General features: G+C 54.9%; 6 protein-coding genes across 6 annotated transcripts; 4 read left to right on the top strand and 2 right to left on the bottom strand.

The window, feature by feature from the left end:
• Window positions 1–7,873: 7,873 nt before the first annotated feature.
• On the top strand, window positions 7,874–8,463 carry ISF_09337 (hypothetical protein; the record flags this gene model as incomplete). Its single annotated transcript, XM_018852940.1, has 2 exons — window positions 7,874–8,280; window positions 8,430–8,463. 2 exons carry the CDS (start codon window positions 7,874–7,876, stop codon window positions 8,461–8,463), a joined length of 441 nt encoding a protein of 146 aa, XP_018699867.1.
• A 1,835-nt stretch (window positions 8,464–10,298) lies between these two features.
• ISF_09336 (hypothetical protein) lies at window positions 10,299–10,895 on the top strand (the record flags this gene model as incomplete). Its single annotated transcript, XM_018852939.1, has 1 exon — window positions 10,299–10,895. One exon carries the CDS (start codon window positions 10,299–10,301, stop codon window positions 10,893–10,895), a length of 597 nt encoding a protein of 198 aa, XP_018699866.1.
• Window positions 10,896–11,149: 254 nt separating this feature from the next.
• ISF_09335 (hypothetical protein) lies at window positions 11,150–12,437 on the bottom strand (the record flags this gene model as incomplete). Its single annotated transcript, XM_018852938.1, has 3 exons — window positions 11,150–11,197; window positions 11,260–11,896; window positions 11,950–12,437. The coding sequence occupies 3 exons, from the start codon at window positions 12,435–12,437 to the stop codon at window positions 11,150–11,152; spliced, it is 1,173 nt and encodes a 390-aa protein (XP_018699865.1).
• Window positions 12,438–13,193: 756 nt separating this feature from the next.
• ISF_09334 (RNA methyltransferase, TrmH family) lies at window positions 13,194–14,792 on the bottom strand (the record flags this gene model as incomplete). The annotated part of the gene is made up of 1 exon (XM_018852937.1): window positions 13,194–14,792. One exon carries the CDS (start codon window positions 14,790–14,792, stop codon window positions 13,194–13,196), a length of 1,599 nt encoding a protein of 532 aa, XP_018699864.1.
• Window positions 14,793–15,509: 717 nt separating this feature from the next.
• Window positions 15,510–21,022, top strand: ISF_09333 (chromodomain-helicase-DNA-binding protein 4; the record flags this gene model as incomplete). The annotated part of the gene is made up of 5 exons (XM_018852936.1): window positions 15,510–16,259; window positions 16,605–18,548; window positions 18,599–20,221; window positions 20,280–20,412; window positions 20,517–21,022. The coding sequence occupies 5 exons, from the start codon at window positions 15,510–15,512 to the stop codon at window positions 21,020–21,022; spliced, it is 4,956 nt and encodes a 1,651-aa protein (XP_018699863.1).
• A 759-nt stretch (window positions 21,023–21,781) lies between these two features.
• Window positions 21,782–23,132, top strand: ISF_09332 (chromodomain-helicase-DNA-binding protein 4; the record flags this gene model as incomplete). Its single annotated transcript, XM_018852935.1, has 3 exons — window positions 21,782–22,351; window positions 22,412–22,444; window positions 22,515–23,132. 3 exons carry the CDS (start codon window positions 21,782–21,784, stop codon window positions 23,130–23,132), a joined length of 1,221 nt encoding a protein of 406 aa, XP_018699862.1.
• Window positions 23,133–23,458: the final 326 nt, after the last annotated feature.

Genomic DNA, 23,458 nt, shown 5'->3' with positions numbered 1-23,458 from the left:
ATCTAGCCAAGTTCTTCGCTAGCCTCATGACGTCTGTCGGCCACCTTTGCATTTCCCGAAGACTATGGCTTACTCTAAAACAAAGCTAAAAAGGCAAGGTGCCAGTAGTTCCTCTCAGCCGCATCAGCCCAGCCGCTCCAGCTGGGCTGCGGTGTCTGTCTGTGTGTCGTGGGACCTTTTTTACACCTGCCTGTCACCTGTACTGCCTGAATAATGAACGAGCCTTTCAACGTTGAAGAAAGCGAGAATGAAAAAAGAAGGAACCCAACTAAACAAACTAAAAATGATCAGCAGTGAAAAAGAGGGAATTCCAGTGTACAAGGCTTGTCGGCGCTCCGCTTCAGCCTTGCCTACACTACCACTCATGTGACTGAGATTGTCCGTCATCGTGCGCCTTCATCCCCGCGTTACGCTCATCTCTGCCCTATTTCAGACTCAAAGAAGCATCAATCTTCAAACCTGGCTTACAAGCATGCATCGAGGAACTGGAAGGAAAAAAAGGGCTCGGCTAGAGAGATGATGTGACACAAGATGGCCATCCCATAACAAGTTGGTGGAGGGGCGCGGGAGGACTCAGCTGCAAGCGCCTTTCCAGGCACACCACACCAAGACACACACTACCGGCGCGGAATAAGAGAATCAAGAAAAAAATGGCGAGGAACCCCCATTTACTCTCCACTTGAGGCCTTTTCCCCTTCTCTTCTTTGTGGCATCCTTTTTGAAGGTGGTAGGTGGTTTGGATAAGCCTCGCGGACATGACTCTGTCCGAAATGGGCGTCTTTGGTCCCCTTTTGAGGCTGCTCGGAGACGTTGTGTTTGGCTCTGCAACCTGTGAACTGAACTGTTGTTCCTGGGAACGAGAGATGATAATTTACCGAGCCGACCAACGTACATACTGCACCCGTATAGCCTGCAAGGGCAGTGGCGGCTTGTGTGATGTCCTGGAAGCGGCGCATTGGCAAACCAGTTGTTTATTGGAAGGGCACAGGCGTGACACATTGCAACTGCCTTCGTAGCCCACCCTCAACGGTGTAAGCAACAGACCTTATTCTCTAACTATAGCGCCCGATGGACAGTTATTAGGCTATTGGGTGCATCGTTCCCTTCTCGTTGCGATCGGGGGGTTACATCCCGCTGATTAGTTGAAACCAAGCTGACAGGGTGCTCGGAGAGGAACTTGTTAACTAGTTGCCATGGGGCTCTTGCCTGTCATGGTGTCAGACAAGGCAGAAGGGCGTCCGATGGGCTTGTCCGAGCCTGATGCGGAAGTGACAAAGGATACGCCGCAACGGATACGCCCAACTGAAAGCCAAGAATATCTATGGTGCTAATGAGCGCTGTGGCCCTGGCCTAGGGAACAGGGCCGAAATGACGGCCCGGGCTACCGGCGTGTGATTGCATTCTGCACGATACCATTCATTATTCAATGCACCCCGCTGACGACGTGGAAACCGTTCCCAGCGCCTCAGCCACCGGCCGTGTTGACCAGAAATGAACCGATTCAGCGCTGCCTGATGATTCGTGGGTTTGACTCTCAATTACGACAAGAGCACGCGGGTCTTCATCTCCACAAACATGACTTTGTATAGGGTCGTTGGGTCGATACCCGCCGAGACCGACATACGCGCCCGTCTCAAGTACCTATGAGCGGGGCCGATATGTTGTAGCTGAAAGGGTAAACGAGGCGAACGGCTGTGAACAAGATGCTTAATAGCTGGGGAGAGATTCGCGATTTCAGCTTGAGCCATCGCCGTGCCATAGTTAGTTGCATAGCATGCTTGGTGAACAGGAGGCGCGAGTGCCTGTCTGCCTGTCATGAGGAGACAGTATGAGATGTTACTTATGCAGTCGAGTTACATACGGCCACCGGGTGGCATGATCGGGGTTGCTTGAATGGTGTCGGGCATGTTAACTATCGTGTCTTTGCCTGAGTGGTTGGCGGAGAGAGACAGCGTCGGCGGTAAACCGTCCGTCGGCAAGCTGCAGCTTGACAATAATTCCCATTTATTGATTGCTCCGAAGAGGCTGCTGCATCGAGCTAAAAACTGTCTGTGACAAGTGACGGGATGCAGATGCGCAGGTCGACGGCCAACTGGACAGTGTCCAAGCAGGGCAGCGGCGGGGTCAAATTTGCTACCTACATATATGCGCGAGGCCATGACGTGCTGGGGCTGCCTTGTGCGAGTCTCTGCAAAGGTTTGCTGCCAACTAGCTGCTGCATGCTGGATGCATGGGCTGAAGCGGGCGCGCGCAAGGGAGGAGGAGTTGTTCGATGGCTCTTGACTGCGTGGGTGCCGATTCGATTGCGTTTGTCCACTCTGGCAGTGGCGTCGGTGCAGGTTTTGTTACAGCTCAGAAAAGTCGTTTATTAGTAGCGGAGACGAAGCTGCAGCGCAGTTTGCTGGCTGCGGATCCCGACAGTCCGGTGCTGGAGCCCGAGCCAACGACGGCTCGACGACATAACAGCCTGTTTGGCTAATAATGGATTTTGACGGGCGAGCGAGGAGCGGATGACAACTCTCTGGTACCAGTGAGAGCGAGGCGTCTCTGTTGATAAGGACGACGGGCACTTTCCTTAAAGCAGCTTGGCTAATCTGCAGATGCTGCGGACATTTGGAGGGATCCGTTGACCCCAACGCCGAGTGATGCCTGCATCTTGCATTGCGGCTGCGTGAAGCTGACTCCGCACTGAGCAACTAAGTTATTGCCGTGTAACCAACAAAATTTGTCAAAGTTGGCCTACTGCAGCGAGGAGCAGTCAAATGAGCTCCATTCGTGAGGCGGACCAGACCCTGGGGCTCTTTGAGCAGCAAGAGTGGCGGTCAGTGCCGTCGCACCGCAGATTGTAACGGGCAGCCGGTTTGGGCAGTTTGGCGAGTAGACGAGTGACTCGTATGGAGCGCGCCGCGTGGGCGCCCAGCTATATGGATGGGTTGAAGGTGCTGGGGAACGACTCGGGCTTGGTCGATGCTGTGGCTCCCTCCCGCTGAGGAGAGGAGGGGGAGGGGGAGCGCGGAAAGGGTCAAAGGTTCATAGGTAGTTAGACGGACAGCCAGCGTCAGGGCCAAGAGTCGGATGTTGTGGCCCCCGCACTAATGAAAGAGCTGGATATGTAGCTGGGGTGGAGGTCCCTCCCTCCTTGTTCGAGGCATTGGAATTCAGAACATGGCTGCGCCACAAGGCGCGAACAGGGCAGGGAAGGGTAGGGCCAGGCAGGAGGTAGCCAGGGCAGAAGAGAAGAGAGCATTGTTGGGGGCGGCGGGCTTATGCGTGCTGGCCGCGGCGTGCGTGCTTCATCTTGATTCGGTTGCCGATCTCTGACTTGCATTTGTCGCTAGGGGGAAAACGAGCTGGTCGAGGCGTCGAGTTGCCAACGCCGTCAAGGGTTGGTGATAAGATGCTTCATAATGGCAGGCTACCTGGTCAGCACGCTATCAGACAAGTTGGTTAGTTGATAAACCAGGTTGGTTAGGAATTGTGGCGCGGAAAGTAATGGTTGGGGGTTGGCGGTGTGATGATGAATGATGCAGTGTGCAGAGGACAGGAGAATCGAGGCCATGACGGCTTGGCATCTCGCAAAACACCAACTCACTGGCAGACGACTACTGTCAGGCAAGGTAGCCGGCCAGCCGTTATTGGCACCTGCCCCCCTAGTGGAGAGACGTAGCAGTGAGACTTGTCTCGACGCTAGAAGAGGCATGAGCCAACGATGTTTATCCAAACGCTGGCTTGTCTTGAATCAGGCTGGCTGGCTGTCGCCTGGAGCGGGCTAATAGGGAGCCTCGTCCGCCATGCCTCCACAGCGAGCCGTTGTCGCCGGCTCTTTTGATTCATGCCACCATTTCACCTGTTTTACGGAGTACCTATGTACGAATGGGTAGTTACTCAACCCGTCAAAGACTTTGCCAAGCACAGGGTTTGGGCTCGACCCAGCAGGTCTCTTGTTAGGTCCCAGTGAATTGTGTGCCCCCATTCTTGCACGACACCAACAAGGGTACTACCCCAGCAGCCGAATGCCGCAGATGTGGTCAGTGTACGAATATTAATTGCATGTATCAGTTCTGCCGTAACTATTTTGTACTCTAAATATTCTCTGGTACTCCGTACTCCGTAGGTACAAGCCCCTTTCTGCTCTGGATTACAGTTGGCCTGCTTTGTTAGTCGTTGCCTGGTCTTTTAGAGCCTGCATGCCTGTGTCCATGTATGCCTGCGTGCCTGTGTGCATTTCATGGCTTCAAAGCGCATGAGATGATGCAACCTAGTGGTTCGTTTGCACTCTCTTCGGGAGCCTACATCCGTTGAATGCTTATTAGCAATACTGTTTGATTGGCGGGGCTTCTGTTGTTTTGTTTACGCGGACCGGCGCGTGGCGGGAGCCTGTGTGTACCTATAGATGAGGCTGGCACCCCCCAATTGTTGGCACAGGGCGGGCGGTATCACTGTATTCGGCAATTTGCCTGTCGCAGGACGGACGTTGGTACATACATACATACATACATACATTGGTACCTCCCTAACATACTTTCGTCCCAACGGTTCACTGGAGGGCAGCTGGCATTGGCACTTGCGCTCCGAATACCCTCGTTTGCGTTTGTGTCCAAACCTTTGCCAGTACATCTGCGACATCACGGTCTCTCGAGACAGGCAGTATGAAATAATTTGCACGTCTCTAGCACAGCTTGCCATTGTCACGGGGATTCCCAGCAACGCTCCCTATATGATCCTCGCCGCCATGCGTCGCTACGTAGTGAGATCCGCAGCAATGGGCCGCGGCGCTCCATCACACTGACAGGCTACAGAACTAAAGGCTAGTCGGACTGGTGCGCACGAATGTATGTATGTATCATTTATCATTCGTACTGCCCCGCCGCTCATTGTCTCATCTCGCAGTCTTCGCCGCAGGGATAGTGCATTCAACATGCAGCGCCCACCTGTCCGCCCCAGTTCCAAGGGTTTGCCGAAGACCGACCAACAATCTCTAGATTGCATGAATGGCTTTGCATGGCCCTGTCCTTGGCTCTTGAGTAGGTAGCGAGCTCCATGCCACTTGTTTCTGCACCCTTCTGACTCGTCCAGGACCCGGCAAACTTGGGCGCGCGCCAGAATTCCATCGCACCCTCGCCCTCCAGCCAATCCGTCTGCCAAAGTACCATAGCACGAAGCGCACCGACGCCAGTTCCTCCACCACATCCCATCCCACACCCACATCCCAACGCCCCTGCCAGCTCTTGGACGCCAGCTGCTCTACCCAGCACGCAGCGCGCATCACCTGCGAGTCCACGCTATCTCCTTTGGGCTGTTCCCGCGACCACGGCTCCGCTGCCAGCAAACCATTCCGTCGCCTCAGCTCCGTCGCCCGGACACAATCCGGCCGGGCTGGCCTCGAGGGCTGAGCCGAACCCAGGGCAACCACCACTCCGAGGTACAACACCACAACCACCACAGGACTTGCAGCGCGATTGCGGGCTCTGCCCACCAACCGAGCCCAGCGTGGGTGTGCGCCCAGCGCGCGTTAACGTACCCTTTTGGGCTAACTCATCTTGTAGACAGGTCCTCGACAATGGACACATCGTACACCCTTCTTTCTCTACTGCCGTCCACCACCTGTCACTAACCAAGCCAGAGCCATCATTCTTTCTTCCGCCCGCTCCCTTACGCCCATCTCCCTCTCCCGCAACGTCATGCTCCATCTGCAGCCTCCCGTGTTCACTTTGTCTTCGCCTTCATGAACCTTGATGTAGGGCTAGTCAACACGTGGTGGGCTCTCTTCAGACGAGGCTTCCAGCTTTGGCGTGCAGAGTCCACTCCCGCCACACCTCGCCAGCTTCCTCCTCTCACCCTCTCACCCCGGCCCTTTTGGGCGTGTTTCGTGTCCGACATCTTCCTCCCCCACCCAGCCTTTGGCAAAGCGATCCCTGCTGCTCTCCCCAACCTTTGTCACTGGGACACAGCCATGTTCGTTGGCAGTCTGTCTCGCGCACTTGAGCTGCCGTCTGCCTGCGACCCGCTGCCCGCTGGCATCCATTGTGGCTGCCCGTGCTGACGCTCTTTATACGTCAAATCACAACAACGCCCAAGCCTTCTGGGGTTTGCCTGGCGCCGCCAATGTATTCTGTACATGGACCCCATGCCTCAGCTCCCGCCAATGTGGTCCAAATTGGCGTGGGTCACGGCGGTTCCATACACCTTCGCTGCGCATTCTAGCTAACACCGTAACTCTTCCTCCTCCCTACGTACTCAGCCTGGGATAACTTCCTCTTCACCTATTCACTGTAATATTGAAGGACGTCGCCGGTCCTTCGCTTCATCTCTTCGACTGACCCCCTCCCTCAGATGGAATTTGTATACGACGCCGGCTCTGCGCTGCCACCACTTCTGCTGCTAACACGCGGCTGAACCAATTTCTGTGTAACCAACCGCTGTTTTGGCAGAAGCCAACCTCGAAGTCACCTCCACTACCTGCTGAGCAAAACCAACCAACGCAAGGCCGTCTTTCTTTTCACCGATACGAGAACGTTTATTTGCTGTCATTATTATAAAGCATACTTGGGCAGCGTATTTTGTGTGGCGGCTTGCTGTTTGGCTAATATACAAGTCGTTGTTGGGAGCTGGCCCAGAGGCTTACTCGTTCTTGCCATCTTGGGCAGTCGATATCGCGCTCCGTGACTCGCTCACCATGGCCAGCCTGAGGAATATCATGAACAACGTCGATGACGACTCTCAGCCCCCCAGCTCGTCGTCCAGACCGGTTCCGCATTCCTCTCCGCTACCCAGTTCGAGCTATCCCGCCTCGTCCGACCCATCACTACATACTCACACATCACCATCCGGCTACTCTCGAGGTGCTTCGCCACATAGCACCTACTCGCACACGTCGGAGTCCTCTGCTCCCCGTCATCTTCAGCAGCACCTATCTCCGCCCCCAGGCCGCCGGGAACATGGGAGCAACGAGCCCTTGGGCTACTCATATTCGCACAGTCAGCCGTATGGTGCTGGGCATGACATGCGTCCAATAATACCAGGAGGCCCCATGAACGAGCCTGGCGTCAAACTGACCCCGATAACTGGAAGGGTTAGCCGAGCCAAGAAGGGCATTCCGGTACATACATGCGAAATGTGCCGTCCCCCGAAAACATTTACCCGCGCCGAGCATCTCAGGCGACATCAGCTCAGCCACCAACCTCCCGAGCTGGCTTGCTGTGTCCCGGGCTGCAACAAAGTCTTTCATCGCAAAGACTTGCTCGAAAGACACCAGCAGCGGCACGAGCAGGATGAGCGGCTGGCTTCTGAGGACCGACGGCTTCACAGCTCTTCCCCTCGACGACAAGGTCAAAACTTTGGTGGTTCGTCGCCGTCCCGAGTGATGCAAATGGGGTCATATGGCGCGTCAAACTCGCCACACAGTTCCATCTCCAGCACGCCTAGGCACGAGACGTCCGGGCACAGCACTTGGAGCTCTACTAACCGACCCTTTGGCCACACACTGCCCCCACCCCGAATACCTGCCACCCCCCAGCAGTACTATGCACAGAGCCCTCAGAGTCGTTATTCTGCCGACTCTACTCCGAGATCACAAGGAGCATCCTCCCCCAGGGATGCTACTACGCACGATTTCAATGCCGAAAAGCCCATCGGCCATGGGACCTCAGAAGCAGTCCACGACCTCTACATGTCAGATGGCGATCAGTCTATCAGCCCAGGCATGCCATCATCTGCAACCGGAAGCACCCACTCTTCGCCATCTGACAGTTCTAACGAACAATCTAAACGCATGAGATCCTCCAGTGCTGACTGGAATTCTCCCGGTATACGATTATCTGTGTCGCCAGATGTACAGTTGAATGTGGGGAGGTTTTCCTCTATTAGCTATGATATGGATTTTACTGCATCTTCTACTGGATCCACGTTTCTCATTTCCGGCTACGAGGACGAGTCCTTAGAGACGGCAAAGCCTCTTCTCGGAAGTCCGGCCATTGGAACCCTGCCTGTGCCGTTTGGTGCAGGTGGATCTGCTGATGTCCTCGTGGCCGCGCCGCCGACAGTGTTCCAAGATCGGATGATATCACCACAACTTTCTGCTTCTCCACCTAGCACGGGGCTTGTTGATCATCTCGCAACAAAAAGCATGGCTATTCTAGCACTTAGTCAGAGTGTTCGCGAGGCTGTGCCGGTTTATCTCGAGGTGTATTGGAACAAGGTGCATCCCATGTACCCGATTATCCACCGACCAACATTCGACAAGGCAATCGAGAGCACGTCCGAGGTGCTTGATACGTTGAAGTACACGATGGCTGCGGTTGCGACACAGTTTCTTGGGCACCAAGATCATAGAGTCAACGGAAGCCAGCTTCACCTCCATGCAGCGAGCAAACTTGAAGTGGTTAGTCATTTAAAAGCCAAAGAAATCAAATACTTGCTAACACAGACAGGCTTCCGGTGCCAGTCAATGGCCGGTCGAAATAATGCAAGCTGTGCTACTCTCGGAGTACTACATGCGCTTTCGGGGACGTGAGAAAGACTCGTTCGAAACATCTGACTTGTTTAAGCAACTTTATAAAAAGGTACCTTGATGGATATGGGGTTTCACCTCTAGACTGGGCTAACCGGCTGAGTAGGCTCACTGTTATGATGCGCAGCTCTCGGACACTGCAGGTTATGGCCGGCCGGATACATGGGATGCTTGGGTTGAAGACGAGACTAAGCGACGAATACTTGCTTCTTGCTTCTTGCTCGACATCCATTCCATGCGTTACTTCGAACACGCTCCATTGCCTATTCCAGAGCTAGACTACTCCTCGCCTGACACATTGGCTATTCCTCTCAGCGCCTCGGAAAAGCTCTGGGAAGCCTCCACGTCGAAATCATGGTCGAAACTGAGCCCTCAGTGCCCAAGATTCAGTGTTGGCGCGGCAATCTCTCAGGGGCTAACGCCATTAGGTGTACAAGAGACTTCGCCGTTCGCTGCGTCGGTTCTTCTTGCTGCATATTCTCTCCAGCTTCCCTCGCGGCAGAATCCAACCCGAGTCGACCTGATCCAAGATATATCTGGAGTCGACCTGAGCCAGATCAACGTTTTGTCAATGTTTGCGCAGTCGGCTGTTGCCAACACATACCTGGCCCTCCATTTTACTCCGCTGCATGTCGTACTTTCTGTATCAGGTGACAGCTGGGTGTTCAACAAAAAGGTCCTACGCCTACAGTCATTTACAACGCAGCAGAGCCAGCTTTCCCGATGGCGAGACTCTGGAAGCGCGGCGGCTGCAGCCACGTTTGCTGCTCGAGCTCTGGTTGTCTTCCTCGGCATCGGATGTGATGACAAGGGAACCGTGACAGCATCTACCTTCTTTTGCGGCGACATCTCGGATTATTGGGGCATTTACGTGTGTGCCCTTATTTGTTGGGCTTTTGGTCATATTGGCAGGGATGGAACTAGCACGCGGAATGACAGAAACTCGCGGCCATCTGCTCTCCAGTGGCTTCAGACCGCTGCGAAAATGCAGCCGGCTCAAGTTCAGCGACTTGCCGGTCGACGAAACGCGCAAGCTGTGGTTGGGCTCGCGCGTGAAGCTTTGGAACATGAGAATCTTGGCGGTCGCAGTATTCTCATGGCTGATGCGGTCGGGGTTCTGAAGAAGTTGGAAAACAGCGATCGCTGCAAACGATTTTAAAAACCGGCGGGCGATACTTTACATGGGAGGCTTCTTATTTTTTTTTTGTTCTCCAAATACTTGCTTTTTCTTTTGCTTATTTTTCTTTTCTTTCTGGGGACAAAATCTCCCATTTGGCGAGGTACCTGACATTTCCACTACATGCATCTTCCGTGATGGAAATCACAGTACACGTTTATAGACGAACCATGGCAAGCATAGCTCGTCATGTTTCCCCACTACGAGCTCTGAGAAATGATTAGTATGAATTGATGAGAAATTTCTGTACTCAGAATGACGATGCTGGCAGTGTTGTGCCTTGCCCGTTTTGCGACTTGTTGGCTATCGGCTCGGCCGTTTGCCGTGGAACCACCTTAGGAAGGTGCCTCTCGCTCTTTCTTCTTCTTCGCCTCCTACAAATGGAAAGTCCTCAGGGTTTTAAGGAAGGAACTCGGTACCCTGAAAAGGGGTTTTTAAATAGCTCGCCCCCTTCTCGATTCCCTCTCCTCTTCTTTCATACTACAACATCCATTCTCGTGCTTCATTATCCGCATCTTTTGCTTCCATCGTCTTAGCTTCTTCACAGCTTTATCACTCCATTCTACTTTCTACCGCTTTCACCATTCCATTATCCAATTCCAAGTCTTCATCATGCAGACCAAACCGATTCTCGTCAGCCTCCTTGCCTCTGGCCTCGCCACCGCTGGCGTCAATCCTTACTCGACCCCCGCGGAATGCACAGTTCCAGCTGTCGCCTATACTTCTCCGGCCCTACACTTCTCCGACACTTCTCCGGTCTACACTTCTCCGGTCTACACTTCTCCGGTCTACACTTCTCCGGTATACACTTCTCCGGCCTACACGAAACCGACCATGTCCACCATGTCCAGCATCAGCTTCGAGCAGTACGGCTCTCCCTCTGCCCCCCTAGTTGCCTCTACTTCCCATTCCTACCCCAAGCCTGCCGAGTACACGCCCAGCTCGAGCCACGTCACCGTCAAAGTCGTCTCTGAGACTACTGGCTGCACCACTTCCAGCTACCCCCAGAAGTCTGGCATGCACACGACCACGAGCTACAAGCCCAGCACCACGGGCACTAGCACTTACAAGACAAGCACCACGGGCACTTTCAAGACGACTTCGTCTGTTACCCCTACCCACAGCATCGTCCAGAATGTCTCTAGCCGCATGAATGCACGAGGTGTGGTTGCTGCAACTGTTGTTGCCGTCCTGTTCTTGTTAATGTAACTGCAAACGATGCAAAAAACAATCAGAACAAGAGTGGTGGAGTGCTGAGATGTTGATGGCAAGGATGGCTCTGGATGATGGATAATGGATAATGAATAATGGGTAATGGGCGATAAATTGATAGTCAATACCGGGTTAAAATACAATTGCGTTTCATCTCTGCTACACATGAGTCTCCTATTCCATCGTGACCTGACTGAGTGCTGATATGTTTGTCCATGTTTACAATCTAGATTCAGTCTATTTACATTTGTCTATTGTCTTGGTACATCGTAACGCTCGCCCATCACTACACAGCACGCCTTCCCATATCATAATGTCAGAACATTACAGGCAGCCACACCGCAGCCACACTCAATGTCACAAGCAGGCTGACGGCGTTTGCTCCAGCCCCATCCTTCTTGGGCTGCTGCTTTTGCACCGAGCCCGTCTGTGACGCCGAGGTGCTGAAGCAGCTCGCCGTGCCACAGTCGTAACCGCTGGGGCAGCAGCCCGGCCGGTCGCCCGCGTCGCTGGCGCACAGGAACCAGCCGGCGGCGCACGTCGACGTGGCCTCCGCAGGCACGTCCGACGCGGGTACGATGACGGTCTTGCCGTCGGATACGATGGTCGTCGAGGCCTGCGGCGGGCACGAGGTGGTCTTGCAGTCGCGGTCCGTCTGGCAGCAGCCGCCGCCGTGCGTGGCCAGGCACCCGTAGAAGCCCGTCGGGCAACCCTCTTGCGTGGACGTGCCGTCCTCCGTGCTGCTGCTGCTGCTGCTGCCGGTGCCGGTCGGACGCCACGGGGCGCCGCCGGTAACCGTGCTGCTGCCGGTGACCGTGCCGCTGCTGCTGCTGCTCTCCGTGACGGTCACGGTGGTGGTGCTGGTCGCAGGGGGCCGCGACGAGGTGAGCGTCACGATCTCGGTGACGACGACGGTGGACGGCGCGCCGTCGACCCAGGTGGTGCGCGTGCTGGTGACGGTGGTGGTGCTCGGGGTGCTGGTGGCGGTGACCACCGTGCTGACGACCGTGGTGGCGGAGGCGCTGGGCACGCAGCCCACGCCCTGGCAGACGTATCCCAGACGTATCCCGCGATGCAGCCCCCGCCGCCGAGCTCGGCCGGGCAGCTGACGGCGTCGGCGGGACAGGCGCCGACTTGGCCGCCGCAGGAGGCGCCGCGCGGGCAGCACGCGATGCCCCCGACGGAGGCGTCGTCGACGCGCGTGCACGTGGTGCCGTCCTGGCAGCACTTGTTGGGCTGCCCGATGGCGTCGCACCCGCTCATGCCGCTCGGGCAGGCCGCGGACCGGGGCCGCAGCAGGGGATCGTGGCCGGCGAGGGCTGGGCGGTACGGTCGGGGTAGGGAGCTGTCATCGTGGGAGTCGGGGAAGTTCCGCGCGTCGAGGAACGTCCACGGCGCAAAGGCGAGGTGCTCGCGCAGGATCTTCTCGCCGGCGTCGGGCGCGACCTGGCGGACGGCGGTGGGCGCGCGCCCAACGGTGGCGGAGGAGCGCGAGGCGTGTAGCGCGAGGGATAGGAGTGATGCGGGTAGGAGAATCATCGCGTCGGGCTGTATCGTGGTGCACCTTCCTCCCCGCTCCTTGTCGTTCGGTGTGGGAGTCGAGAAGTTCAAAGTCGGTGTGTAGAGATGGAGGATGTTCGTTTGCGCCAGCGCAGGGGTGTTGTGGCCTAGGGGGAGAGGAAAGCTACCAGTTGGCCTCCAGATTGATGAGAAATTCGTGGTATCGTGAGATCAGTTGTTGGAAATAATTTAGCAATAATGAAGAAAAATAGAGAACAGCAAAGATGACGAGAGAAAAGAGCAGCTTCCGACAAATCAGTATGCGCCAGCATTTGGGCATCAAGTCAACAAACCTGGTGGCTGGGGTGATTTAGCGTCCCCCACCATGATGAGCACTGCCCAGGTCAATGATGGTGGCATAGCGCGTGCCTGTTATCGTGATAATCATTGCAATATCAAATTGATTAACTGTTGAAAATCATTGAGAAAAGTTGCTCTCGGGATGGGAGATTGTCCATGGTGTGGCTCGCTGCAGGATGATTGGAGCTTGTTCTGGAATGTTGCCATTTTTAGACATGAGCTGCAGTGGAGATCGCATCCATATAAGTCAAACAAACGCACAGCCAACATGTGATAGCAAGCCTATTTGGAGTTCTCCGAGTAGTTTTGTATTCAAGAGAGTAAATGCGTGATATGTATTTATGATATTACACGGCTGATGGTACATAATTTACATAGCGCTGTTGGTTCGTGCGCGGTCTAATTTGATAATACATGGAAGATGATGCGTGGTGCCTAAAACAGCACCTCCGACTCATCGTCCTTTGCCTCCCTTCGCGCCGCCGTCATATCATCAACCGGGCTCGCCTCCTTCTTCGGCAGGGCACCCTTGATTAAAGCATGCGTCAGCAGCGCGCCGGCGACGCTTACGTTCAAGCTGTCGATGCAGCTGTCCGGCACGACGCGCGGGATGGACAGCTCGTAGTCGGCCGCGACCTTGACCTGGCGCGGCAACCCGTGGCCCTCGTTCCCGAGCACGAGGATGCACGGCTTGTCGAGGAGTGGGCTGCGGCGCTCCACGTCGTCGGTCGACACGAACTTGCCCCCGTGGATGCGCGCGAGCCGCTCCTCGGGGGGCGCGACGGCCGCGTACGCCACCCACCCGGCGCTCCGGGAGCGCTCCAGGAACTCGGCGGGCGCGTCGACGGAGAAGAGCGTCATTTCCTCGACGGCGCCGGCGGCCGACTTGAGCACCACGGGCGTCAGGGCCGACGAGCCGCGCTGCGTGACGCCGACGGCGTCGACCCCGAGATAGCTGGCCGTGCGCAGGAGCGCGCCCAGGTTGCCCGGGTCCAGGATCTCGTGGAGCAGGAGCACCAGCGGATTGGGCGTGCGGTCGCCGCCCGGTCGCCGGATAAAGGCGTCAGTGCCGTTGACCGCCTCCTCCTCGCGCGTCTGGTAGCCGGGGACGACGTGGAAGCCAGGCCCGCGGTTGGCGGGAGACGACGACTTCTCGAGCTGACCCAGCGACGTCACGGGAATCTGCGGAAGAGGCGACGTTTCCAGCACGAAGCCGTTGTGCGGCCGTCCCGTGCTCATCTTGTCCATGAGTCGCTGCTGGTCGTTGGGTACAATCGTGACGGGAATGCCCTGGCTCTCTGCTAGTCGGATCATGGACTGGTTATAGTGTGAGTCCACGCGGTTCTCGCCGCCGTAGACGTAGAGGTTGTACAGTTTTCGTCGGGACTGCTCCAGCGCGGCCTTGACGACGGATCTTCCGTAGAGAAACTGTGAAGCGGCTGTGGTGTACTTGATTGACATGGGCATCATCTTGCGGGCTGCGCTAGAGTATTCAGGCGAGTGTCTGTCGGCATCCGGTCGTTTTTCGCGGAAGCCTCCGCTTGATCGTTGCTGTGGCCGGCTGTCGCGAGGTTGATTGCCAGTAGAGCCTCGTCGCTCCTGTCCCCCTCGCGAAGCTGATCTGTCGATGTCGCGGGTTTGAGCTTGGCCAGGCGACTGTCGACTCCATCCTGGCTGGGTTTGCCCATTAGTATCTCGGGAATCGTTTCGCCGGATTGGACGCTCCGATTCAAAGTCGTCCCGTGGTCGTGCTCGCACAGGCGGCGGGAGGCTGTCGAGGGAGACTTCGTTCTTGAAAACGCCGTGCTTGAGCTGGTAGACGAGGCTGGTTTTTCCAAACTCCTTGTCGGGATTCAAAAACCTTTTGCGGCGCGTCTGCCGCCCCGAGTCCTCTTCTTGTTCCTTCTGGCGCTCGCGCTCCTTGCGAGTCAGCTTCTTGCGCAGCTTAGCCTGTTGGCGAGGGGAGGCGGCACCAGCGATTGCGCGGGCGGTTCTATCGCCTCGACTGGAGTCATCACGCCTATTTGCTCTCATGCTCTTATCAAGGAGCGATTCATCCCGCGGTCGGGCGGACCCATATTGTATCCTCTCAGACCGGCGCAAGCCTCGGTGGATGGCGGAGAGACTGGCATGTCGGGCTTTTGCGACAGGGGCGGATACTGGCAGTTGGGCTGCGCGCCATAGGGTCGATTGAATGGGAGCGGAACGACCGCTGCATGAAAGAAGGTTCATTGCATAATGCGAGCAGCTTTAGCAATCCCAGGTAGTATTTCTTGCCGGGGTACTATGATCAGTAGCTATTTTGAGTGGCGCAAAGCTCCTATGAAACTTTTCCGCAGCAGCGTGTTTTCTGCCGAATCCAAGAGGGCAGGGAGGGCGGTCGGTACAGAATTACCACTTTTAGCGACAAGTACCGCGTGTAAAGTGACAGGACGTACGCCAAAGAAAAGTACCACTAACCCCTAGTACAGAGGGCACTGTAATAAAGCAGTAACTGTCGCCCCACTCACTGTAAACACGCGCCAACCAATGAGGCGCAAGTGTCAGCGCGGAAGTAAAATGCGCGCCGGGAATCGCTGCTAAAATATTAGGTAGGTACGTCCTGTTGGCCCTTTAAGTGGAGCGCGACGTGAAGCACTTCAACCTGGCCTCACTTCTATTCACTATTGCAACTCACCTGCTCCATCTATTTGCTAATGCCTTCCGCTCGACCCTGCATGAAACGAAACAATCTACCCATAATATGCAGCAATGAACAACCTGAGCGACCTGGAAGGTCAGGATGATGTCGGCGATACCTTTGACTGGCTGACGCGTGATGCCCTGGACCAAGCGGAGGCCAAGGGCATCACATTGTCGGATATCAGCATGAATGACGTTTCTCATAAGGGTGCCCAAATTGATATTGTCCCAGACAATGTTGACAACGATATTGGAAAGGAGCCTAATCATGAGGAACATTCTCAAGCCGAAGAGAGTGTTCAAACAGAGCATGTTCGCGCCGATGCTCACAGTCCCAAAGAAGACGCGTCCTCAGATGATGATGACCAGGACTTGAACAGCGGAGAATCCACTGAGGTGGCGGCTGGGATTGCTGAAAATCCGCACATTGCCGCTGACTTTGATGACACAATGCATGGCGCTTTCCCTCACATTCCCCAGCAAGAAGACTCTGGCCATGCACCCGATGCAACGGCCGAAAGTAGGACGGTTCCCGGGGATGCGAGTGTCGATGAAAGCTCGATGTCATGGAATCTTGACCCCGACGAAAACGACGAATTGGCATCTCCCGGTGATCGAGAAGGCTCGCAGGAGAATTCTGACAGCAACACCGAGTTTCCTGCCCACCCAATCCAATTTGAGATCCAGCTACCAACTCTGCCCGATTTCTTGCTAGACGAGTACTCTACCGTCTTTTCGGAAGTAGTGGACCGTATTCGTAGCCAAGTCGAGGATGCCGATGCTTATCATGCCGAGTTCACCGATGGACGCCTTGAGACCGTAAGTTTCGCCTTCACTTGTTCGAGGTAGCTTAGTACTATACCGCTACTACACCGTCGCTGAGGATCTTCACCACTCTTTCTTCTTCATGCCCTATTCATAAAGTTCTCACATCCCAGCGCCTGGACCAAACAACATGCTGCTTCCAATCACTGTTAACCCCGCCCCTCGCACATCAACTTCGCTCATCCATTTCACTCTTCCACTCCTCCACACGCCTTCTTTTTGCAACATTCTGCTCCATTTTCACTGCTGAAATCTTCCACCTTTTCCAATTCTTCCTACACTTTCATGTCTACTCTTCCCTGTCAACAAACACCCTCAGAGCTAACCAACAAATTCAAGATAACACACGACCAACTCCTCGAGCTGAGCAACGGGCAAGCTGCTCTGGACGAGTTTTTTGACACAGCCAACATGGCCGGCAACCCCAGAAAGCGCAAGCATGGTGATGGCAACTGTAACTCTGACTTTGACGAGTCAGAGCCAGAGGAGCTGTGGTCTGATGCTATGGATGTGGACGGGGACGAGAGCGACCAGTCCGTGAAGCAATTCGCGCGACGTTCTTCGCGGCGAGTACCGCAAAAGTCAAGAATTATCGTTACGCGAGGTCAAGAGCGTGACAGCGAGGTGGACAGACCATCTCGCTCTGCCAGGTCATTACGTCCCCGCGGCAACAACCCCTCTTACTATGGCCCTGAACCAGGTCGTGAAGATCCGCCAACTCGGGATGGTGTTAGCGATGATGACTTCAGGCCTGTGATATCTGATCTGGCACCAGCCGGAAGAGGTAGACACCTCAGCCGCAGACGAGCCAAGAAACATATGCCCATCCGATTGAGGCCGTCTGGTGGAGGTTCTGACATTGAATTTGAGCCGCTCCGACGGTCATCTCGGGCAACGAAGAATATGCAAGGCATGAACGATGAATTCGACTCGGATGAAGATTTTGAATCAATGGTTGTGGTCAAGGAACGTGGCGCAGCCAAAGTTGTGACCGTGAAAGAAATATTTCAGCCCATCGACTCCGAGTCTCCGTTTGCTGTCGCACACATGCAGAAGTGCCATGTGTGTTCTGGTTCTAAGCAGAGGGGCCAACTACTTTACTGCCAGGGATGCAGTCTTACTTTCCACAGGGGCTGTATTGGCCTTCGCAGCTCTCGAGAGCACATAGCTGTCAAGGTCGATGAAGATTCGTTTGTTTTACAATGCAAATTCTGCATCGGAGTCTACACTTCCAGGGAGTCCATTGCTCCGAAATACGATATGTGCCAGCAATGCAAATCTCCAGGGCTGTCGTGTTCGGCATTCGCTCCAAAACGCACAGGGCGTCAGGAGGAGAAGTTGCGCGAGGAGAACAACGGAGTTGACCCAGTGACGCCCATGGCGCTTGAGTTGATCAACAACAGCGAAAATGTTCTTTTCCGCTGCCAGACATGTCATAGGGGCTGGCATCAGAATCATTTGCCGGAACTGGGGATTCAGTCGGATGTTGGCAGCCACCCGGAGAACTGGCGCTGTTCAGAGTGCACCGGCACCACACACAAGATTCATCGCCTCGTCGCTTGGCGACCAACTACGCCCTTCTCACCTGTCAAGGGACAGCGCCCTCCCTACTGGCAGGATGTGTCGGAAGACGACAAGGAATACCTCGTCAAATGGGAGACTAAATCATATGCCCACTGCACGTGGCTTCCCGGTGCTTGGGTCTTCGGCATTGCTGCGGCGCTCTCACGAAAAGCATTCGGAAAACGTGATCTGGAACAAAGTTTGCTCAAAATGACTGAGAAGGACGCAATTCCCGAGGAATTTTTGGCCCCAGACATCATTCTTGTTGCTAAGATGGATTCGACCGCACCACCACATCGCTCCAAAGAAGAGATGATGAGCAACATCTCTCATGTTCGCCGTATTTTTGTCAAGTTCCAGGGCCTTGGCTACGAGGATGTCGTCTGGGACACGCCACCAGCACCCCACATGAAGACACTCCATTCAGCGTTTGTCGAGGCGTATGGCGAGTATGTCAACGGAAAGTATTTCGAACAGGAGCCACAAGCAAAAATCCGACAACGCCTTGAAGCGTACAGGAATGAAGAGTTCACAAAGCTGGACGCACAGCCAAACGGAATCCGCCGCGGCAAATTGATGGCTTACCAATTGGAAGGCCTGAACTGGCTGCTTGAAAACTATCATCAAGGTCGCAGCGTTGTCCTTGCGGATGAAATGGGCCTTGGCAAAACGGTCCAAGTTGTTAGTCTCGTGACGAGCCTGGTGCAGGATAGTCCCAAGGTATGCACATGTCTCCGTCAAAGATGGTTTGTTCTAACGTTCCATTCCAGTGCTGGCCATTCCTCATTGTCGTCCCAAACTCCACGTGTCCCAATTGGCGACGCGAGTTTAGACAATGGGCGCCGGACGTTCGAGTCGTTGCCTATCATGGAGGCAGAGAGTCCCAGGAGCTCACCTATCGTTATGAACTCTTCCCCGAGCAGGGTGGCAGCATGCGCGCTCACGTTGTCATCATGTCGTATGATTCAGCTCAAGATCCAAAAACGTCGAGCCTTTTCAAGGCTATCAAGTGGGCTGGTCTGGTTGTGGATGAGGGTCAACGCCTCAAGAATGACCAGAATCTTCTCTACCAAGCCCTGCGTGCCATGAAGATACCGTTTCAGCTATTGCTCACGGGCACGCCTCTACAGAATAACAAACGTGAACTGTTCAACCTTGTTCAGTTCATTGACAGAACGCAAGATGCTGCGAAACTCGATGCAGAGTTTGAGGTTCTAGATAAGGAGACCTTGCCCCAATTGCACGATCGAATCCGACCCTATTTCCTTCGACGTACCAAGGCTGGCGTGCTCAAATTCCTCCCGCCCATGGCGCAGATCATCGTACCAGTTACTATGACGGTTGTTCAAGAAAAGTTGGCAAAGAGCATCATGGCCAAGAACCCCGAACTCATCAAGGCCATATTCGCAGAGGGCAAGCTTGGGAGGACTGAGCGAGGCAGCCTCAACAATATTCTAATGCAGCTACGCAAGTGCCTTTGCCACCCCTTCATGTACTCGGAAAACATTGAAGAGAGACACCATGACCATGCCGTCATGTTTCGCAATCTCATCGAGGCTTCCGCAAAACTTCTTCTTCTCGAGATTATGCTACCAAAGCTAAAAGAGCGCGGCCATCGAGTTCTCATCTTCAGCCAGTTTCTACAGCAGCTGGATATCATAGAAGATTTCATGGTAGGCCTGGGCTACGAATATAGAAGACTTGATGGTGGGATGTCGAGTCTGGAGAAGCAGAAACGAATTGACGCTTTCAACGAACCCGACTCGCCGCTATTTGCGTTCCTGCTCTCCACGCGTGCGGGCGGCGTCGGTATCAATCTGGCGACTGCTGATACCGTCATCATCATGGATCCTGACTTTAACCCGCATCAAGATTTGCAAGCTCTTTCTCGAGCCCATCGAATCGGACAAAAGAACAAGGTGCTTTGCTTCCAGCTTATGACGAAAGACTCGGTTGAGGAACGAATTGTGCAAGTTGGCAGAAGCAAAATGGCCCTGGACCATGCTCTTATCGAAAGCATGGATGACAATGAGTTGGAGGGTACAGACCTCGAGTCCATTCTCAAGCATGGAGCGTCTGCTCTGTTCAATGAGAACTACCAAAAGACCAAAATTGAGTACACATCGGCGATGGTTGATAGTTTGCTCGATCGATCGCAGATTGAGCAGGCCAACGTGGAAGAAAAGTCATCTGGCGAGAACCCGTTTTCCCACACTCGCGTATGGGACTCTGATTCGGCTGCATTTGAAAGCTTGCCAACTGCCGAGGCTGAGGCGCCTCTGCCGCTGAATTCGGGCGTTTGGGACAAGATTATTGCACAGAGAGAAGAGGAGGCCCGCCGCAAGGCAGAAGCGAACCGCGAGATTCTGGGCAGAGGCGGACGGCGCCGCACGGTATGTCTACTATTGGAGCTTTTCTGGAGAACAATGATCAGCTAACAATTCGGACTAGAAAATCGACTACACGGCCAAAGCTGGCGCTCAAACAGAAGACCTGGAAAACGGAGCATCTAGCGAGAGCGATGAGTTCTCAGGAGCCGACGGTTCGAGCGAATCCGACGATGATAAACCCGCAATTGCAAAAGGTAAAAAACGCCGCAGAAATCAGGCACAACTACCCACCCCTTCACCGACCCCAACCAAGAAGACTCCGACCAAGGGCAGAGAAGTTAATAGTACACCCGTACAGAAGAAGACGAAACCGGCAGGCGGGAACTCCGCCAGCAAACAAACACGACCCAAACCCAGCGCCCCGCCGAAGCCGAGCGTGTTCAAGGCACAGCGATCCCCTCCGGGTCGGAATGGGGGATCAAAGAAAAATTAGCCCTTGTCCCGCCCTCCGTCCGAGCCCTGCGAGACGGCAAGATCCCAGGAAGCACAAACGCCGCGTATGGTCAAGCCGGCCATCGGAACGGGGGGGCTGGCCACGCCTCCAGCGTGATCATGATCCCTAAGAATGGAGCTCGAGCTCAGGCTCAGGCTCAGGCTCAGGGTACACCAGTATCGACGGGACTAGTTCCAAAGGATTTCTGGCCATACGTGGCTCGACTAGCATCCGAGGTGGAAGTCAGGGTAGCCATTGACGAAGTGGCCCATAACAAGGAGCAACGAGCAGTGAAGCAAGTCCGGTTATACATGTTGCATGAAAGGCTACGCGAGGTGTCTGCTGCGCACAGGAACAGCAATGGTGCTTAAAGTTATAAGGTGGCTAAGAATTGCTTTGCAGCGGGAAAGCAACATGATTTGTCTTGCTGCACGAGGACCTGTGCGGCGGGGCGCGATTCGCCTGTGACGCCGCAGATGTGTGATGAGATACATAGACTTTTGCTACCGTCGCTCATAGTGCTACTTATAGATTTTGCTTCGGTATAACCCATAGACGGGGGAAAATGCATGTAACCGCCATTCTTCTTTGACATTGCCCGTTGCCCGACATGACATGACGTTTGCCTCACTTGTGGTCCGCCTGCAGCCAGCCAGCCAGCCAGCCAGCCCAGGCAGCCATGCGTGGCAAGCCTGTTGCAAGGTCAAGTGCCCAGAGAATACCTAGACATGCATGTCTTTGTCATGCGGTGACGGTGACTCCTTGGATGTGGGCGAGGATAATCTGATTGTCCTTGTTCCTAATTTTCCAGATTCGGACTCATTTTTGCTGCGTTCTACTCTCGTCCCCCTTGCTCGCCTCCCCCTCTCTTTGCCGTCTTTATTATTATAATAACATCACCTTGCGGGCGCCTTTCACCTTCTTGTGTCACGCTCGACCACAGCTCTCGGGCCAGCGCGAAGCGGGAAAGCAACCCAGCGCAAAGACCAGCTCAAACGACCTGTCTCCAGAAAGATCCAGCCTCCTCGAATTTATATTTAAAATTGCATTTGAACGCAGCTGTTTCTTCTTCTCCTTTCTTTCATCACCGTCCTCGGTTCCCCTTGTCGTTCGCAAGAAACGTTTGCGATATGTCGTTTTGTGATGTGCCCGCATCCACCTCGCTGCTGCCTGAACAAGCACCACCGCCATTTACGACACAGTCACAGCCAAGCGAGCAGCAGCAGCAGCGGCAGCAGCGGCAGCAGCAGCAGCACCAGTACGGCAGCGGCATCAGCACCAGTATCAACATGAACAGGAGGGTCTGGAACGTGCAGCAGTCGGTGCAGAGCTCACCGGTCGACACCGCGTCGCTGAGCTTGCGCGGGAGCATGCACCTGGACGGCGTCGGCGGCAGCTCAAGGCAGCACACAGCCTCGTCGTCGTGCGCGAGCGTCGGCTCCAACCCCGAGTCACTGCTGCCAGCGGGCGGTCCGGGTCTCGTCAACTACACGTTTGAGCGGCAAGCGTCAAATGCCTTCAGTTACTATCTCAGCCGCGGGAACGGGCAGTACACGAGGTTAATACCGGCAGACACCCTGCCTCCGCTCAAAGACGTCCCGAGACTCGAGGAGGAGCACGACGGCATGGTGATACTCGAGCCCATCGAGAAGCTGCATCTCGAAAATGCGAGGGACTGTCGTCAAGTCGTCGTATCAAAGGTAAGTGCTGCGGGCCCGAGCACAAACGCTGGTCCATCCGTCAGACTGACGAACTGATAGCAGCAGCCGTCACCTCTGCCAGACAATCTTCAGGTAATTACAACATCCATCTCAGGGTCCCTCCCCTCAAGCACGCTGTGTACTAAAAGAGCATGAGATCCAGAAACAAATCGACTGCATCGTCGCCACGAGTCCCAAGTCGACCAGGAGGGTCAAGATTTACTGCGACAAGTGGATTCACGAGGGCGTCTGCGCTTTCACGCAGCAAGGATGCAAGTTCAAGCACGAGATGCCCCAGGACGAGGCAACGCAGCAGTCCCTCGGCCTCTTTCACGGACTACCGACGTGGTGGAAGAAGCATACCGAGGATCAAAATCGGCTGCAACGTCGAGGAGCGCCCAACACGCCGCCGCCGTCCTCCTCCTCGCCTGGGCTCTCCGGGACGGCAACGATGATGACGGCACAGCCAGGCGGCAATGAAGCTCTGCGAGTCCGCAGTCACCCTGTGACTCCTCCGACTACTTTCGAGCCGCAGCTGCAGCAGCAAATTATACAGCCGCAGATACAGCGGCAACAGCAGATGCTACAACCGCAGATACAACACCAGCGGCACCATATGCTGCAGCAGTTACATCAACTGCAGCACAGCGTGCCGCCGAGAGAGCCGTCGAACGCGCAAGCCAGCTTCATGCCGGGACCGACCATCTGGAAGGCCCCAGGCTCGCAGTGGATGCAAAACGGCATCGTTCCGTTCGTTCGGGGGCCTAGGCGTGCTTGCTAGGGAATTATGGCTCAGGTTCAACTCGTTCATGCCTTTTGGGATTGCATTGCACATGGGGTTTTCATTGGACTTGGGGTTTTTGGGAAACAATTTGGTACTACAGAAATGACGGCTTTGGTGGGTACTCATGACTGAGACGGAAAACAGCGATAATTTGGGAACGGGACGTATTAGACTAATTGTATAGTAGTGGGAAAATGGCGCTTTTTCAGTTGCTCTTTCTACTTTGGAAATATTTCAAATATTTTTAGAAAGATGGTTTGCAAGGCTGCATAGTACCTGCAGCCGCCTAGGCCTCAAGGCGTGAAGTGGTGACAGCACTCGCG

This window comes from Cordyceps fumosorosea (assembly GCF_001636725.1).
Source record: "Cordyceps fumosorosea ARSEF 2679 chromosome Unknown scaffold_46, whole genome shotgun sequence".
Classification (NCBI taxonomy): Eukaryota; Fungi; Ascomycota; class Sordariomycetes; order Hypocreales; family Cordycipitaceae; genus Cordyceps; species Cordyceps fumosorosea.
The sequence above is the reverse complement of the archived record's forward strand: the minus strand, read 5'-3'. Positions and strand labels throughout refer to the sequence as shown.